The sequence below is a fragment of the Pollicipes pollicipes genome, unplaced genomic scaffold (assembly GCF_011947565.3).
Source record: "Pollicipes pollicipes isolate AB1234 unplaced genomic scaffold, Ppol_2.1 Scaffold_1600;HRSCAF=1878_pilon_pilon_pilon, whole genome shotgun sequence".
Taxonomy (NCBI): Eukaryota; Metazoa; Arthropoda; class Thecostraca; order Pollicipedomorpha; family Pollicipedidae; genus Pollicipes; species Pollicipes pollicipes.
Genome location: NW_023595962.1, coordinates 10,669,221 through 10,687,412, shown reverse-complemented (window position 1 = coordinate 10,687,412; position 18,192 = coordinate 10,669,221). Strand labels below are relative to the sequence as shown.

Genomic DNA, 18,192 nt, shown 5'->3' with positions numbered 1-18,192 from the left:
GTTCATGCCACAGCTCCGACGTTTGCCCTCAGGCAGAGCGACGCCCAAAGCCCGTCTTCATCGAATCCCCGAAGCTACCAGTCGCCCTTCGCTGCCCGCGCCCGCCCATCGCCGACCCAGCCCAAGGCCAGTCGGGACCGGCCGCCAATCAACTTCAAGGCCGCCGAGCTCAGCGCCAATCAGGGCTCGATCCAGCGCACGGCCGGCGGTTTCCTCTACTCGGCCCCGCCTTCCGAACAGCAGCGCAGCCAATCGGGGTACAACTACGACACCCCCTCTAAACCGGTCACCTGGGAGTGAGTACCCACAGGGACAGTGCGGCGATGTCGACGTGCGGCAGCGGCTGTGACGTCACTGGAGGCGGCGCTCGGCACCGACTGACAGCATGCGGCATGATGGCACGGCGGCTACAGCCTGCGGACCGGAGCAGCTGTGATGGCGCAAACGGCATGAGATGCGGGACTCGGGCTAGTCGGAGTAGCCCGCGTAACCTGTGTTTAATTGCGTGTTTGATGGTGTCCTTTTGAACAATCCGATCGGCGCTTGACGGTCTCACTGGCATCGTCGGTTAGGCTGGGCGGACCGTCGGCTGTGCTGGACGGCCTCACTGGCATCGTCGGTTGGGCTGGACGGTCTCGCCGGTGTCGTCGGTTAGGCTGGACGGTCTCACTGGCATCGTCGGTTGGGCTGGGCGGACCGTCGGCTGTGCTGGACGGCCTCACTGGCATCGTCGGCTAGGCTGGACGGTCTCGCCAGCATCGTCTGTTAGGATGAACGGTCTCGCCGGCATCGTCGGTTGGGCTGGACGGTCCCAACGGCATCGTTGGTTAGTCTGGACGGTCTCGCCGGCGTTTTCGGTTGGGCTGGACGGTCTCGCTGACGTCGTCGGTTGGGCTGGACGGTCTCGTCAGCATCGTCGGATGGACTGAACGGTCTCGCCGGCATCGTCGGTTAGGCTGGACGGCCTCGCCAGCGTTGTCGGCTGGGCCGGACGGTCTCGCCGGCGTTTTCGGTTGTGCTGGACGGTCTCGCCAGCACCGTCGGCTAGGCTGGACGGCCTCGCCGGCGTCGTCCGTTGGGCTGGACGGTCTCGCCGGCGTTTTCGGTTGGGCTGGACAGTCTCACCGGCGTTGTCGGCTAGGCTGGACGGTCTCGCCGGCGTTTTCGGTTGGGCTGGACGGTCTCGCCGGCGTTGTCGGTTGGGCTGGACGGTCTCGCCAGCATCGTCCGTTAGGCTAGACGGGAGAAGCGAAACCCGATAGCTCAGATTCAGTGGCAGGTAACTTCCTAAAATTATTAGAATTCAATTTGGCTGGTGACTGGTGAATTCCAGCATCTCGGCACCGAAACCACTTCGCACTCTTGCACAAGTCAGCTGAATGTTTGCCACTTGGAAGCTACTACAGTTACACAATCGTTACACCATAACGTTGGCGTGGTAACCAGACAGGGACGAACATGGCTGCATGCGCCTGCTTACACAAGAGTCAGGTTTACATCACTAATGCTGTCTAATTGGTGCGCCCAAATGCAGTCATGGTGACGTCACTCCACGGCGTCAAGCTGATGTCTTGTAGGTCGGTTGGACGTCGCTTGCCGTTACGGTTGTCAAGCCCCAGATCAGGTTTCAACTACACACATATTCTGGGTATGAAACGTCAGTCACTGCTGATGCTACAGTACCACAAGGAAAAGGGCAACTTTAGAGGTTCTCCGTAAATTTTGCTACCCACTTTTGTCTATTTTCTAACCTCTTCTCTCCCTGGTTGCGCACTGGTTACCCCTGGCGAACCCTTGCCACTTGGTTACGCCGTGTTTAGCGTGATGTTCCAAAAACGTAACGTCTATTTGGGATATGGTTGATGTAGAGATGCGAAACAAAAACGTGCGTGCCGATTGTCAGAACCGGAAGACAACGGCATCTGGCTGGTAGACTTGAATGCTTCGAAAAATAATTTTGCATGATTCGTAACCACGCCTGAACGTAACGTTACGCTCTGCACCCAAGTAAGCAAGCAAATGTTTTATTCTTCCTGGCAGTCTAGCAATGTCAAGTCAGTGATGTCAGTCAGATGATCAGTTGAGCTAAATTCCTGTTGCCCGAAGTACGCAAAAAAGACACGATATGCATGGAGCATGCAAGTACAAATGTTTGCTCACATGAAAGCGTATGCTAAGGGTGCTTTGCTTTGCATGAATTCCAGAGACTTAAGTTCGGTATGTCGCGTAGTATGTAGATATGCATAGAATTGCAGGTGTTCAGCTGACCTTGGCGGAACGTTGTTCGTTCTCACCGGCGATGACCATTTTCTAAGGTAACAAATCGTACTTTTCAACATCACGGCAAGGCCTGGGTCCACAATGTAAAATGCCACGCCGACTCGGTCAGCTATCCACATCGCGCACATGATGTTGTGGAGAGGGCGAGCAGATGCGCGTCACACGACAGACTCATAACGTCGGGGATTTTCACTAACTGTGTTTCAGGTACGGTTTCTCCATCGCCCGCCAGAAGCGCCAAGCGGACTCCTCCGAAGGTTCTCAGCTCTGCCCCACCTCAGGTAACTCGCTGAACAGGTAACTCGCTCAGGTAACTCGCTCAGGTAATTCACTGAACAGGTAACTTGCTCAGGTAACTCGCTCTAGTAACTCGCTGAGCAGGTAACTCGCTCAGGTAACTCGCTCTGGTAACTCGCTGGACAGTTAGCTCGCTCAGGTAACTCGCTCTGTAACTCAAGTAACTCTGTTCCACCTCAGGTAACTCCCTCAGGTAACTCGCCCCGAACTGAGCCTGACGACTGAGCTGAGATCTTAGTCTGAAAACTGAAAACTGAGTCTGAGAACTGAGCCTGAGAACTGTGTGAGAAGTGAGCCTCAAAACCTAATGAGAACTTAGTCTGAGAACTGAGTCTGAGAACTGAGTCTAAGAACTGAGTCGGAAAACTGAGTCGGAAAAGTAAGTTTGAGAATTGACTGAGAACTGAGCCTCAGAACTGAGAACTAGACAGAGAACTGTGTGAGAACTGAGAACTGGGAGGCGTCACCCGGCATTGAAGTAACGTGCAGTGCGGACGGCTCTACGAGTCCGTTAGGCACAAACAATATGCAAGCTTCATCTCCCAAATAGAGGGGCGAGGCTTCCTGAACAAAATTTGCAAACTCCTGCGGTCTATGAACCAGAATTCGCTGTCATCAGGCTGATGTAACAATTCGATTCAATTTGACGTGTTTTTGAGAAACGAGGTGCAATGCCAAGAACATTGTGCGCCTCCGTATCTTGCTGGGGAGGATCAACGCCAATTACGAGTTTTTAGTCCGCTCGTATGGAAATTGAAGCTCCTTTCCTCAATAACCTCGACGGGTTGTGGTTATTCAAACATCCGGTATCCTACGTTTTCTATCTCTCCTATCCTATCCTATCTTTCCTATCCTATCCTATCCTATCTTTCCTATCCTATCCTATCTTTCGTTTTATAGAATAAAGCCCGCTTAATATACGAACGCCATGACATGCTCTTTACTGGCGCTTTTTTGTGTATGTACTTGCATCAAAGAAAGGAAAAAGTATGGTTGTTGAATTATATTTTCAGCTACTTCAGCTTTGGTGGGTCAGAATTTTCTGGCCTGTTTTTGCATTTTGGCGATATTCTTCAGCAGATTAGTGCGAAATTTGGGTCTACTCATCGCGACCTCAACACTGGATCCTCCAGGATACCAGTACAGTATGCTAGTCCTAGCATCATGGGGCCTAAAAGATTGTCCGCACTCTTAACTGATTTTGATTCTGTACTATGATGATCGGTGATGTGTTCAGCTTTATTTTTGGGAAGCGGGTGTATCAATATTTGTGTACGTCCACGGTGGAGCCATTTTTCACTATCTGGCGCATAATGTCACCAAGCTGCAAGAAGCGGCCAGGACATTTCTCACTCACTAAAGCTGGAACAGCTGAAAAGCATCCTTCCACAAATACCCAGCGCTTAGAAAAGCAAAACAACAGGGCACGTATAACTGTGTCGACAAGGAGAGACAGGACGCTTTGTCAGGACATATATACATACATACATAAATGAATGAATAATATATATATAATATATATATAATATATATATATATATATATATATATATATATATATATTATTGAATACATATTCAAGTTTACAAAACGCATCATATACATACACGAATATATATATTATATATATATATAGATATATATATATATATAAATATATATATATATCTCTCTCTCTCTCTCTCTCTCTCTCTCTCCGTCTCTCTCTCCTCTCTCTCTCTCTCTCTCTCTCTCCTCTTTATCTATCATATCTATCTATCTATATATATATATATATATATATATATATATATATATATATATATATATATAGGCGGGGCTGTCCCACGGTCGATCCAGAGGCCCTTAGAGGAATGCATCATATGATCTAGGTTCCCCCCCCTGATGCCTCCTAACCCGCGTAGTTGGATACTGACGCAGGAACCCACATTGACGCAAAAAGATCCCTGATCCCCGCAGGTGGTCCCATGATTGAAATGCAGATCCCAGTCGTTCGGGCCCTTCAGGCTCTTCAGCCTTCTAATTTGGCCCTAGGTCTATGGTCCTGAGTGTTCGTCGGTCCCTCTTCGGGCCTTCTCAAACAAGGCCCGTGACCGACTCGCAGTCACCTGCCGACACATGACCCCTGACCTCTGGCCGGCACAGAGGCCCTCATTGTTTCAGGGATCCAGACTGTTGCAGTTCGCGGGTTGCGGCCTTGCTGTTGTTTGAGAAATGGGCCCCCAAGCCCCAGACCGGCACGGAGCCGACTGTTCGGTGTCCGTAGCTTCTGGCCGGCATAGAATCCTGCATTGTCTCTGGAGTCCTCAACTGGTGCAAGAAGCCCTCTGACTGTCATTTGAGGGCCCAGTCCCACGGGCCAGGGCTCCTAAATATGACTCCAGCCATCTATTCCTACCCTTAGGCCCTTCAATCGGACCATTGATCGTCGGTTCCAGCGGGCCGTCCGGTCTCTCTTCGGGCCTCCTCGAACACTGTCTCTCACCGATTCGGGCCCCCTTGCCAACACAGGCGTGGCCCCTGCTTGGGAAATGTGCCCTCAGACCCATACCGACACGGAGCCAACTGTGCGGCACTGATGGTGTCTGACCATCATCTAGGCCCTCATCGACCCAGGGGGCCCCCGATCGGCGCAAAGGGCCCCAGGGCTCTCGGGGCCCCTCAGGGACACGTACCCTTGTGCTCCTTGCCTCCACCATTACACAGGGCAAGCGAAAAGGACCCAACACCAATGTGATGGACTCCTGAACGATCGGGAGCGTCCGGCGTGTTGCCATGTTGCCATAGCATGTTGCCCCTGGCTAGAGCCCCGGCCAGAGTGCAGGACCCTCCGAGCAGACGAGAGGAGCACAGTGTCCCTACACAATGGCCCTGATAAATCAAGAGTGCCCCGGCGTGTTAGCTAGTAGGGCCCAACAGCAGCGTGGGGCTCTCCGACCAAATGCAAAGAGATCAAGGGCAACATGGAAGGCTCCTTAACGATCGGATTGACCTGGCGAGTGAACACCAGGGCCCCGGGAACAGTGCAAGGCCTCTGGACAATCTAATGAGACCCACAACATCTCTAAATAACCACCCTTTCAATCAGTGAATAACTATTTTTGTCTGTTCACGGGCCCTTCACTTTTGCTTGCGACCATTCTTGGTCGTCTGGAGGCCAAACACGTCCAATTTGATTGTGCTTTGTTCTAAAAAAAAAACTACGTTTGTACGGTTGGCTACGGGCTCCTTTGGAGTCGACGGGCTCCTTCGGGCCCAAAGGGGCATGGCCCCGCGCCCCCTCTCCTCTGGATCTGCCACTGCATAACAATGTATTCCATGAACCCAAGACCATGGGTGGGTAAGACGTCAAATGACGTAGCGCTCGTCTTCGAGAGTAGCTCCTCATGAGCAAAGCTCAAAACACGACAAATTCGGACCATCTGCCATGCCCTCTGATTGGTTCTCAGGCCAGTTCGTCACGCCAAAGGCGGGGCTTAACAACCGCGGCGAGTGGAGGTTCGTCGTCAACATGGAAGAGCTAGACGTGCGCTACACTCAGCTGGTTCGCGCCGAGCGCTGCATGTGAGTCCACCGGCCGGGCCGACCGACCAATGGCGACACGCCTCTGAGGTATGACGCCACAATGACGTCGGAAGTCCGTAACGCTGTAGGTCAGCTGCGTGATCATCTCTCTGCTGTGGTTTTAGCATTGCTCGATGGGCCTTGTGACGGGAAAACAACGCCGGCCTACCGATGATCATGACGTCGGCCTACCGATGATCATAACGTCGACCTACCGATGGTCATAACGCCGGCCTACCGATGATCATAACGCCGGCCTACCGATGGTCATAGCGCCGGCCTACCGATGATCATGACGCCGGCCTACCGATGATCATGACGTCGGCCTACCGATGATCATAACGTCGACCTACCGATGGTCATAACGCCAGCCTACCGATGATCATAACGCCGGCCTACCGATGATCATAATGCTGGCCTACCGATGGTCATAGCGCTGGCCTACCGATGGTCATAATGCCGGCCTACCGATGGTCATAGCGCCGGCCTACCGATAGTCATAACGTCGGCCTACCGATAGTCATAACGCCAGCCTACCGATTATCATAACGCCGGCCTACCGATAGTCATAACACCGGCCTACCAATGATCATAACGCCGGCTTACCAATAATCATAACGCCGGCCTACCGGTAGTCATAACGCGGCCTACCGATGGTCGTAACGCCGGCCTACCGATGGTCATAAGGCCGGCCTACCGATAGTCATAATGCCGGCCTACCGATGGTCATAGCGCTGGCCTACGGATAGTCATAACGCCAGCCTACCGATGACCATAACGCCGGCCTATCGATGGTATTATATTTGTCCAAGGAGTCCTTATCTATACGTTGATGAAGACTTACGATTCTCCCTTACCTCATTATATTAAAGCCTCAGGTTCAACGCCTTGGTAACGACACAAGCCTGTGGTGATGACACATTGCACCTGTAATTCTGAGATATCTGGGGCAGGCGAAAATGTGGCAGGAGGCATAAAACCGGTACCATGTCTTGAAAGATCCAACCTTTTCAAAATAAATTTACGTACTATTTTTGTGTTCGGTGAGTGCTTGGAGTGTTTATCTTTTTGGTACGTATGACAATGTCCTTGTAAACTAGAATTGGCCGCAACATGGAACGGCGTCCCTAGAAAGCCCGCTTTTTAAACTATAGTCGGCGATCCAGTATGTAACACTGGGCTACAGCGAGTTCATCAGTGTTAGCTTAAATCGTTCTCTGGTGTCAATGATATGTTAACAATTTGATCGAACCTTCGTGACATCTATCGAATCGATGTTGTGAAGAAAGCATCCATGGCATCTAATGAGATCCGACATTCTTCCAGGACGTATGCATGGTGCCGGGCCAAGAACGTTGACTCTCGTGAAGTTCAGGGGCCACCCGTCTGTATCACATGCCTTGTTCTGTGACGTCTGTGGTGACCTCTCCCTGCCACCCACCTTGTCCAATGACCTCTCCCAGCCCCCTCTTGTCCGTTGCGGTCAGTTGTGACCTCTCCCAGCCACCCCTTGTCCATTGAGGTCAGGTGTGACCGCTCCCGGCCACCCCCTCATCCGGTGACGTCTGTGGTGACCTCTGACCCGTCCGTGTGGTGCCATCTTTGATGACCTCTGCTGTTACCCCAGATCGGACCGCTGCTTGGGTCTTTGCACAGTTCCTGCGGGCATGGCGGCCACGTGCCAGCAGCAGTACGTGCAGAAGAAGATGGTGGGCCTTGACCCAAGTGGCTCGCAAGTCTACACCGACCTTTACTGGATACCGCACTGTTGCGTCTGTCAGATTAGCTAGCCGCCGGCCGGGCTCGATCCCCGCTGGAGAGCGGGCGCCGCCGGCCGGGCTCGATCCCCGCTGGAGAGCGGGCGCCGCCGGCCAGGCTCGATCCCCGCTGGTGAACGAGCGCCGCCGGTCGGGCTCGATCCCCGCTGGAGAGCGGGCGCCGCCGGCCAGGCTCGATCCCCGCTGGTGACCAGACGCCGCCGGCCAGGCTCGATCCTCGCTGGTGACGGAGCACCGCCGGCCGGGCCCGATCCGCACTGGTAACGGAGCACCGCCGGCCGGGCCCGATCAGCGCTGGTGCCGAGGTGCCGCCGGCCGGGCGGAACACGACAGGAGGAGGAGGGCGCGGGGAGGTGACACGGCTCGAGTGGGGCGCCGTCGCCGACGGCACCCGCTGAAGGAGGGTGGATCGGAACTCGAGAGTTAGGTCTAATGGGTGTCGTTAAGTCTAATGTGTGCCGTTAGATCTGATGAGTGCCATTAGGTCTAGTGAGTGCCGTTAGGTCTAATGAATGCCGTTAGATCTAGTGAGTGCCATTAGGTCCGATGAGTGCCGTTAGGTCTAGTGAGTGCCGTTAGGTCTAATGAATGTCTTTAGGTCTGGTGAGTGCTGTGTGTGTATGTGGGGGCGCGCCAGGTGGCCGGCACACCGCGGGCCAGCCGTCGACGGAGGGGGCGCTGGTGTCGCCTCTGTCCGCCTGGCGCCCACGCGACGCTGTCAGGACTGTGATGGATGGGTGTGGCCTATCACCTGCCCCCCCCCCCTCACCGTGGGCGCACCCCCCACCAGTCGTCGGTGTGATCGGTGTGTAAGAGATGTTCATGTTCGTCGAGCGTGATGCGGCATAGGCAATTACCGACGAGAACCGCTGATGAAGATCGGTGTAATCGATGTGATTTCGTGATCATCACCGGTGGCGTGATCTGTATACAATCGATTCTGCGCCGAAAGGCTCTGGTCCTCTCAATTCAGGCCCTTCCGTTCGGTGTGTATGTGCGTTTGAGGGAAGAGATGTGCTGCTTGCCCATCTCCCGAGCGTTTGCTATTTTTTGATGTCATATCTTTACATTTAAGAACAGGTAACGAGAATCCCTATGTAGTCGGTTAGTATTTCTTGGCCTCCAGCCGTCATGCCTGAAGTCCCCATTCATACCCACATCAATCAGACTTGTCTTCGACTCAAGAATAACTTGGAGCTGAATTTCATAGCACACAAAACCAGGCTTAGCAGGGGACGCCCCACAATTCCGGGCCGGCGGTGCCTAAGTTGGACGAGGAATTGAGTCGACCGTGTTTTTTTTTTAGTTGGTGTGAGCCATCATTGAGTCGACTCAAATAGTGTATAACATGACCCTAATAATATGTAAAACTGCATGCCGGATAAAAAACGCATACTGAATACAAAACTTTGCATCACACATTCTTTGATGTAATATAGCCATGCTGTACGAAAACAGCGGTCTATACGGCCAGAAAACATTTTTAGGGGCATACTTTTTGCCTCTCAAAGGCATGTCGGACATGCAGAGGCATGTGATTCGCCTCTTCTGTGCGCAGTCATCGAATTTGAACATGGTGAGCTTCAGTACGCGGCGCCAGAAGGATTCTTGAGCAGCCGAAGCTCGCGTGACACTGCCTGCTCTCGAAGCTGTCATTTGTCATTGTCAGTTCTCGAAAATGGCATTCTAATGCCACGGCCCGACACACGCTCCCCGACACCAGCGCCCTCGCGGACCGACCTGGCCGCGGGCCTGCTCTGCTCTTCTGTGAACTGCTCTACTGTTCAATGAACCGCTCTACTCTTTCGTGAACTGCTCTACTCTTCTGTGAACTGCTCTACTCTTCCGTGAACTGCTCTACTCTTCTGTGAACCGCTCTACTCTTCCGTGAACTGCTCTACTCTGCCGTGAACTGCTTTACTCTTTCGTGAACTGCTCTACTCTTTCGTGAACAGCTCTACTCTTTTCGAACTGCTCTTCCGTTTCGCTAACTACCCTACTGTTTCGTGAACTGCTCTACTCTTTCGTGAATTGCCGTACTCTTTCGTGAACTGCTCTACTCTTTCGTGAGCTGCTTTACGCTTTCGTGAACTGCTCTACTCTTTCGTGGACTGCTCTACCGTTTTGTGAAGAGCTGTATTTTTTCGCGAACTGCTCTACTCTTTCGTGAGCTGCTCTACACTTTCGTGAATCGCCGTACTCTTGATATATCTAATCGCGAGCTGCTCTACCCTTTTGTGAAGAATTCTACTTCTTCGCGAACTGCTCTACTCTTTCGTGGACTGCTCTACTCTTCCGTGAACTGCTCTACTCTTTCGTGAACTGCACTTCTCTTTCGCTAACTGCTCTACTGTTTTGTGAACTGCTCCACTGTTTCGTGAATTGCTGTACTCTTCCGTGAACAGCTCTTCTCTTTCGTGAACTGTGCTACTCCTTCGTGAACTGGTCTACTCTTTCGTGAACTGCTCAACTCTTTCGTGAACTATTCTTCTCTTTCGTTGTGCTGCGACGCTATCGTCGAAAGCCATCTCGCGGCGGCCTGAGGAGTACGCTGCGAGCCGCGGGCAGGTAGGTGCGGACGTTCAGGTGACGCTTCGACTGCTGGACCTTCTGAGGCTTTGTCCCATCTCACACAGCGTCCACCTGCAGGTTGGAAGATTCCCGAACACGCATTCCTAAGGAGAGAGACCGGCGTTCCTGTTGGTGTTTTTGTTGCAAAACAACGCTGCTGCGAGCGAGCATGTGGTCAGCATCGCGGGTGGTAGGCACTGAGTTTGACCACCACGTCGATGAGGACATTATGCCGTCGGCCTGAGCAGGGATTCTCCTGTGGATGGCACGCACGTGAGGTCAACCAACAAATGCCAAGAAAACGACGGAATTAATTCATGACGTTTCCAGTCAGATTTCTCCTGATGTCACTGCGCTTGCACTAAGGTATTCCGAAGGCTCTAATGACGCGATTCGTCAACGCTTTGACTTTCCCCATCTTGGTTACGAATGGGTACTGCCTCACTCGCTCCTCGCTCCTCGCGCACCTCCCCCAGTATCGTTGCCAACTGAGCTTTGAGCTGACTTGAAGAACTCCTCCGACTACGCTAAGGGGCGGATATCCAGGCTTTCGTCGAGAGGAGAAGGGCATGCAACACTGAGGCAGCCCCTTGGAGCTTGCCTGCAAAAAATATCCTTGTACCTCGGTCACTACCTTTTAAGAAAAGTGGTATGTAACACACACACACACACACACACACACACACACACATATATATACATATATATATATATATATATACATATATATGTACCATATATATATATATATGTGTATATATATATATATATATACATATATATGTATATATATACATATATATGTATATATATATATATATTTACATATATATATATATATACATATATATATATATATATATATATATATATATATATATATATATATACATATATATATATATATATATATATATATATATATATATATATATATATATATATATATATGCTTATTTATATGCGTGAATCTAGGTATATCGGTGTATATATTACGTATTTGTATGTATGCATTTACTTATTCACTTATTTCATAAATACGGAAACCCATCTTACTGTGCACAGCCCTATAAAGCTGGGTGTGCTACGCATGCACACTCATAGATCTCACTAATTTCCAACAGATTATGTTAGATGTCCTGATTCTGAGGCTTTGTGCTTCGGAACAACAGGCAAAATAAAGTTGAGTGAGAAGTTGAGTTAGCATCCAAAATATGCTAAGGACGTGATGCACTAGGATCATAAGTGTCATACAGTCAATGGCCAATGCAAATAGCACATACTACGTCGTCAGTATGTAAAATTGCGTTCGGCAATTTTGCGTAAACATTCATCGGGGCAAATTCGACTGCTGCTCTAAGACGAAGGCCCCAGGGCCAACAGGTACGGAACATGACCAATCACTGGTGCCGCGGAGGTCAACAAAGTGGCTCCCGTCAACAAGTTTAGGGTCCTCAGAGCAAGCAAAAAAAACCTTACATCAGCGTGTTTGGCCCTAAATGATCGGCAGTGCCTCGGTAGGCTGACACATCCCGACCAAAGCACGGGACCCTCTGAGCAAAGGGGAACTATCCAAGACCATGAATTAATACCTCTGTGCGATTAAGAGTCAACGGGCAGGTTTTCAACACGAGCCTCGATAGGATTGAAGAATCCTCCGCAAATGAGACCAAAGGAAGAGAACCCTCGATTAAAGTAGAGGGCCCTGAGCATCGAGTGTCTCCGTGCCCTACCTTACAACAGCCCTAGCAACAGCACGAGGCTCTTCAAGCAAGTGGAAAGAATCCAAGACCTATATGGAGGGCCCTGAGCAGCTGAGTGTACCCTAGCATATGAGGCCCCGCAAAAAGCGCGTAGAGCCTTTTGGGCAAATGGGTAGAATCTGTGGAGGAAAACCTGATCGATCAACAATGCTCAAGTATGGAGCTAGATAGCTTCCCAACGATACATTAGGCCCTCCCAAAAAATGCAAAGAGGTCAAAGGCAACGTGGAAAGCTCCTTAGCGATCATGTTGACCCGGCAAGTGGACATATAGGGCCAGGCAACCAACAGCGTAATGCCTCTAGCCAGGGTAATGAGCCCCAAAATTACCCCAAGCAACACGTTTTCAATCAATGTAGAATCAAAGGCATCGAGTTTTGCTGCGTTTTTGTGGTAAGAAAACTGCGTCTGTCCAGACGCTTATGAACCCCTTCGGAGCCTTTAGGTCCCCTCGGCATGGTCCATGGGGCATGGTTCCGCGCCTCTCTTCCCTCCTCTCCTCTCCTCTGCAACCACTACCGGCCCGAGCAGCTTAAAAGATGGGCCAGCCAAGAACATGGGCCATCCATTCAAAAAGGAAATACTAACGACACAATATGCAGGGCTCTGAACGATCGAGTGCACCCGAGCAGGTTAACAAATAGGGTTCCCATAAAAAGCGTAGAGCTCTCCATTAAAATAGGAGGTACCCAAGTGCCCGAACAGGTTAGCAGATGAGGCCCCTCCAGGAGTGCAGAGCCCCCCGTTCAGGTGCAAATTACCCGCGACATGATGTAGAGGGCCCCGAATAATCCAATGTGCGAGAGCAGACTAGGGCAGATAGGGCCCCGAAAAGAACGGAGGGCCCTCCATTCAAAAAGGAAGTGTCCAGAGCCAAATGTAGAGGTCCCCCACGGTCGAACGAGCCCGATCATCTTATCAGAACGGGCCTGACAGGAGCGTAAGGCCCTCCATTCCAATGAGAAATTCCCAAAACCCGGTGCGGAGCTCTCCCGAAAGATGGGGAGTAACCGAGCAGGTTATCAGATGACCCCGATAGGAGCAGAGGGCCCTAAATTAAAACACCAAGAACCAATGCGAAGGCCCCCGAGCAATCCAGTATGGTGGAGGGGGTGAACAGAGGGGGCCCCCGACAAGTGTGTAAGGCCCCATTCAAATAGCACGTGCCCAAGGCCCAATGTAGAGGGCCCCCGCACGATCGAATGTGCCCGAGCAGAAGAAGTACCCAAGACCCAGTGTGGAGGGTCCCGAAGAACTGAATGTGCCCAAGCAGGCCATCAGATGGTCCCCCGACAGGAGCGTAGGGTCCTAAGCAAGTGACAGAGAACTGGAAGCGCCCTAGACCAATGTTGAGGGCCCATGAGCGTATCGCAAGTATGCCGGTAGGTTAACCGAGACCCGCGTAAAGGGCCCCTGAGCAACCGAGAATACCCCGGCAGGTTAAAATATGGGACCCCGGCTATAGCCCATAGAGCCTCTCTGGCTCGTGATTGACAAGAGTGTCCGGCACGTTAGCAGGAGGGGCCCCAACGGCAGAACAGCGCCCACTGAGCAAATGCAAAAAACTAAATGGCAGCGTGGAATGCTGCTGCAAGTGGGCATATAGGTTCCCCCTGAAACAGCATCGTCACCTAGACTGTGTAATAAGGCTTAAAATCTCCAGTTTACAACTTTTCCAATCATTGAACATTTTTTGACTTTCCTTAGGCCATTTACTTTCGCTTACAACTGTTCCTGGCTGCCTGGAAGTCCAGCGTTATCCAATTTTGTTGCATTTTGTGCTTAAAAAACTGCACCTGCCCGGCGGGCTATTGGCCTCTTTGGAACCAATAAGCTCCTTCGGAGTCCATGGGGGTCTGTTTAATGGCCTTGGGGGGGATCATTGTCCCGTGTCCCCCCCCCCCCCCCCCGGATCCGTCCCTGACTACGCTACCACCGCGCTGTCTCGCTGTTATAGGGCCCCGCCTGCCAGCCCATGGCACCCCTAGCGGCGGCAGGTGTGATATTTTGCGGACTATACCAGTGGGTTTGTGCATTTGTAGTCCTCTTCTCCTTTCAGGGTTTGCCATTTGGGTGCGTTTTGTTCATTGTTATGTTATACTTTATTTTTGCATTCCATTTTGTCAGCATTGAAACCCATCTAAGTGGGTTGGAATGATAGTCAGTGTACCTGTCCTTGTATCTGTAGGTACTTTGTATGGTATAGATAGATATATGTGATCAGTGTGTGTGAATGTGGTGCAATGATTAATTGCATTTTGTTCATGCATTCTTTGCCAAGCAATATGTGCACTAGAAATAAATGTGGCAACAGTGACTTGCATCCAAACCTTGCCATGCTGGAGTAAAAAAAGATGATGTATGTGTATATATTTGATTATATATATACATTTTTTATTTATAAGCCATGAGTCTGGGTGGTGTGATTGATGAATTAGGAAGTGCTAATTTGTGTGTTATTCATGCTTCAGACTGAGTACCCTTTAATGGTGGAGGGGGAAGAAAAGGAAATCTTCACAAGGCCATGGTTGCTACCCAAATAATGGCAAAGGAAAAGGCAAACAAGACAAGAAGCAGGGCAAATGCCGTAGGAAAGGTTTGTGTGACCTGGCATTTGCAGGGCATGTGATTCCTAACTTTCCTTTTTTGTGACTTGTGTGTGAGGCATTGTTTATTATTATTACTTCAAAGGCTTCAAGGTAAAATTGTTTTATACACTGCAATGCATTTGCAGTGAGTGTAATACAATCAAGGTTTTTTCATTAGATCTTTAACTGTTAATTTTGATCCATGGTGCATCTCATCCAGATCTGGTAATTATGCTTATGTGAATTTGAAGTACTTTCAGCTCCATGTTTGCAATACTGTGTGTTATGATTAAAAAGTTTTTGATTGTAGTTAAGGGTATGCACGAATGGATCAAAACATCTTATATGGCATGACCTAAGGTGGCACATGTAGTAAGAGCAGTGCACAAATTTGTGTTGCAAAAATGTGTGAGGCAGCAAGTTTCACTTATTTTTACTCCATTTATACATGTTCATATGGCGAATTGAAATGGAAATTGGCTCAACATGATATCTATGAGGGGGAGATGTTATTGCACATGTGTGTTTATTTTGGAGGTGTCTCTGGGGGCCTATTTGTGTTGGTGTGGTACTGTGATGTGTCCATACACAGATGTGTGTGTTTGCATGCACTTGGCACAGTTGTTAGCATTGTTGGTTTTTCACTCGTATTAAGCTGTGTCTGCTGCTATTTTATGTATTTTTCATGTCATTTGGGACATTTGGATCAATAGGATGTATATGGATAGCTTGGGTTTTAATTTTTGTGTTGTGGATGATTGGTAAAAAATAGGTAGCACTCATTTCATCCAGCATATTCTTTTCAGCTAAACACAGTTGTCCCAGCCAATCATCAGCAAAGTCTCACATGCCCACTTTTGGGTCAGAACATGGAGCAGGTATGTGCTAAGGGAGATGCAGTCAACATTGTCAGTTTCATCAGCTTTGGGCTTTATGGAGCATTCAGTTGTTGAGGCCATGTGGAGTCATGTGTCTTTGACCCTGGTAGGAGGGGTGAGCACCACATGGAAGCTGGCACCTGGGGAATGCAGGAGAAACCCTGTATCACTAGTTTTCTGGGTATGCAGACTGGCTATTACCCACTCTTGCATCATTTTGCATGGCTATGCATTTGCATAGGAAACAACTCAAGGGTTTCTAATCAAGGCTTTCCCTCACCTGAGATGAGATGTGAAGTTTGCTGCCAGGGCAAAGCTCCTTAATTGGTATTGATGCTTGCCTTGTTAATAGGTTTGCATCCACCACAGTTTTGCATTGTCTCTCAGTCTCATTGCTGAACAGACACGTCTATACAGTGTTCCCTTCCCCTTCCTAAGAAACTAGGTATCTCACAACCACATAATGTCATGGAATCTGGGATGTAGTCAAGGATGTCAGGGAATGTTTTGAGACCTGTGTGAGCGCATGTACCAGGAGTTACAGAGAGGAAAGTAGGACGAAGCTAGCTGCAGCAAGTGAAAGTGATGGGCAGGTGTGCCCACGTTTGCCAATCACGTGGTAATTGGCATTCCAGAGCCGGATAACTCCGAAGATCCGGATAGACCGAAGGAAGACCGACCGACCGGATTGATCGAAGATGTGGGCATAGCGCGAAGAGACGGAGGCCAAACGTTGGGAGGAAGTCAGGAGGGGGCTATTTGATGATGCCGTAGCTGCTCGTGCTGTGCCGAGTCCGGGTGAGGTGCGAAGGCATGACACAATTGGTTTAGTAAGCCACCAGCAGCAGTTCGTTGCATGTAAGAGGTGGGCTTCTTAGGGCATTTAGGACCGGGCGTAATCCGCCGGCGCACAGCCTTTTGTGAAATGCCGGCTTACTGTGTGCTGTTCTGCTCATTTCGTTGGCGTGGTCTCGCCACCACGCGGGCGTCTATGTGTGTCAGTCCGGTCCTCTGCCGGTCAGTCAGCTTTTCCTGACCGGCTGCATGAGTAAAGACGAATTTTAATGCATTTCGTTTCCTATATGCTTGCACGCCCAATATCTGGCATGATTGAAATCCTGAAACACCAACATGTTTCCTTGGTCTTGGGGGAGCATTATGTTATCCATGTTTTCACCAAAGTGTTCCTTTATTCTTTGGGGGAGGGGGGACATTGTGTTATCTACGCTGTTGGCATGAAACTTTAGTCGGATTACCCTGGTGCCCGGGTAAAGAAGGTATTTTAAGAGGATAGCAGCCAGCCAGCCAGATGACCTTATGTACGTGGTTGTGCGTATGTCGAACCAGCGGCCCTTGAATCGGTTATTGTTGCGGAGGATTTAAAACCGAACAAGTGAATTTCTCTATGTTTATCTGGCTTTTGTTATGTAACGCCGCATTTTTAAGTGCTTTTAAGATACTGTTGTTGTTTCAGGATTGACTTGCTCGCTTTGCGAGAGTCTTGCGAGTGTAAGCTGCGGGAACTGCCCGGGGGGCGGCACTGTGCCACCATTGTGATGTTGAAGAGCACACCATGCAGCCATTTCACGCCAGGCGGCAGTGGGCGTCTGGGTTTATGCAGACTTTGGCTGCAGGTACTTCTGTTACATCAGCGGGAGGGTTCATCCAGTTCGGTGAGTGTCTTAAGAATGATTATCTTACTGAAATGGGTAGAATTATTTTGGATTGGTAATTATCATTTTTACCACCGCCTATGTCCAGTATACATTATGGTATGTGGGCTATTTTTCAAGAATTTTGAACAGGGTTCGGGGACCAGTAAGCTTAAATTGTGCTTAATTTGTGAAGTTTCCATTTGAAAAGGCCCGGCCCATCCTGGTTGTCGTGTGTTTGGGAGTTATTATGCAGCCAGTGAACGCAGGCTCACATCATCTTCAGCAACAAGGGCAATGCCGCCAAGTTTGTGGTTCATAGATTGTTAGTCATCTGCGCTCCAAGCATTTCATCTGGCGTGCTGTTGGCTACAACATCGTAACAGGACCAAAAGTTTACCTCCTCCATCCGATTAACATGCAGGTGGTAATTTGTATTGTGTAAGAAGTTAAAGCAAAAGTCAAAGCCAAATCTGGATCTGGGCAATGCGGCGTTGTAGCGACATGACCAGTAACGAACGGAGACGAAAACGGACATTTGCACTGACAAAAGTGTTGGTCCTTGTGCGTAGACGAACACGCAAAGTCGTGTGCATGTCATATATCCGTCTGTTTTTCGACATTTTTAAGCAATATTGACCCGAACTAAGAAAGAAATAAAACCATCAACGCAGTGTGGGCACATGTACCAGATCAATTCGTTAACGGATCTCAAAGCTGTCTTGACTCATATGCGCGTCAGTTATGGACCCAATAGCGGCAAATAACACCTTTTTAACCAAATCCACACAGAATACGCGACGCTTCGCCCCAGAAGATAAC

General features: G+C 49.9%; 1 protein-coding gene and 1 long non-coding RNA gene across 2 annotated transcripts; both read left to right on the top strand.

Moving 5' to 3' along the window:
- Positions 1-4: 4 nt before the first annotated feature.
- On the top strand, positions 5-7,938 carry LOC119093721 (protein spaetzle 5). The gene is made up of 5 exons (XM_037216728.1): positions 5-12; positions 51-296; positions 2,488-2,561; positions 6,027-6,141; positions 7,769-7,938. Exons 1-5 carry the CDS (start codon positions 5-7, stop codon positions 7,929-7,931), a joined length of 606 nt encoding a protein of 201 aa, XP_037072623.1. The 3' UTR covers positions 7,932-7,938.
- Positions 7,939-14,733: 6,795 nt separating this feature from the next.
- LOC119089699 (uncharacterized) lies at positions 14,734-17,385 on the top strand. Its single transcript, XR_005093179.1, has 4 exons — positions 14,734-14,848; positions 15,647-15,718; positions 16,354-16,521; positions 17,193-17,385. It is a non-coding gene; the product is annotated as an uncharacterized LOC119089699 (long non-coding RNA).
- Positions 17,386-18,192: the final 807 nt, after the last annotated feature.

Bases quoted from the DNA above. Each gene is read 5' to 3' on its own strand.
- LOC119093721 (XM_037216728.1), top strand. The intron at 2,562-6,026 runs GTAACTCGCTGA...ATTGGTTCTCAG, and splicing joins TCAGCTCTGCCCCACCTCAG to GCCAGTTCGTCACGCCAAAG. The intron at 6,142-7,768 runs GTGAGTCCACCG...CTGTTACCCCAG, and splicing joins GTTCGCGCCGAGCGCTGCAT to ATCGGACCGCTGCTTGGGTC.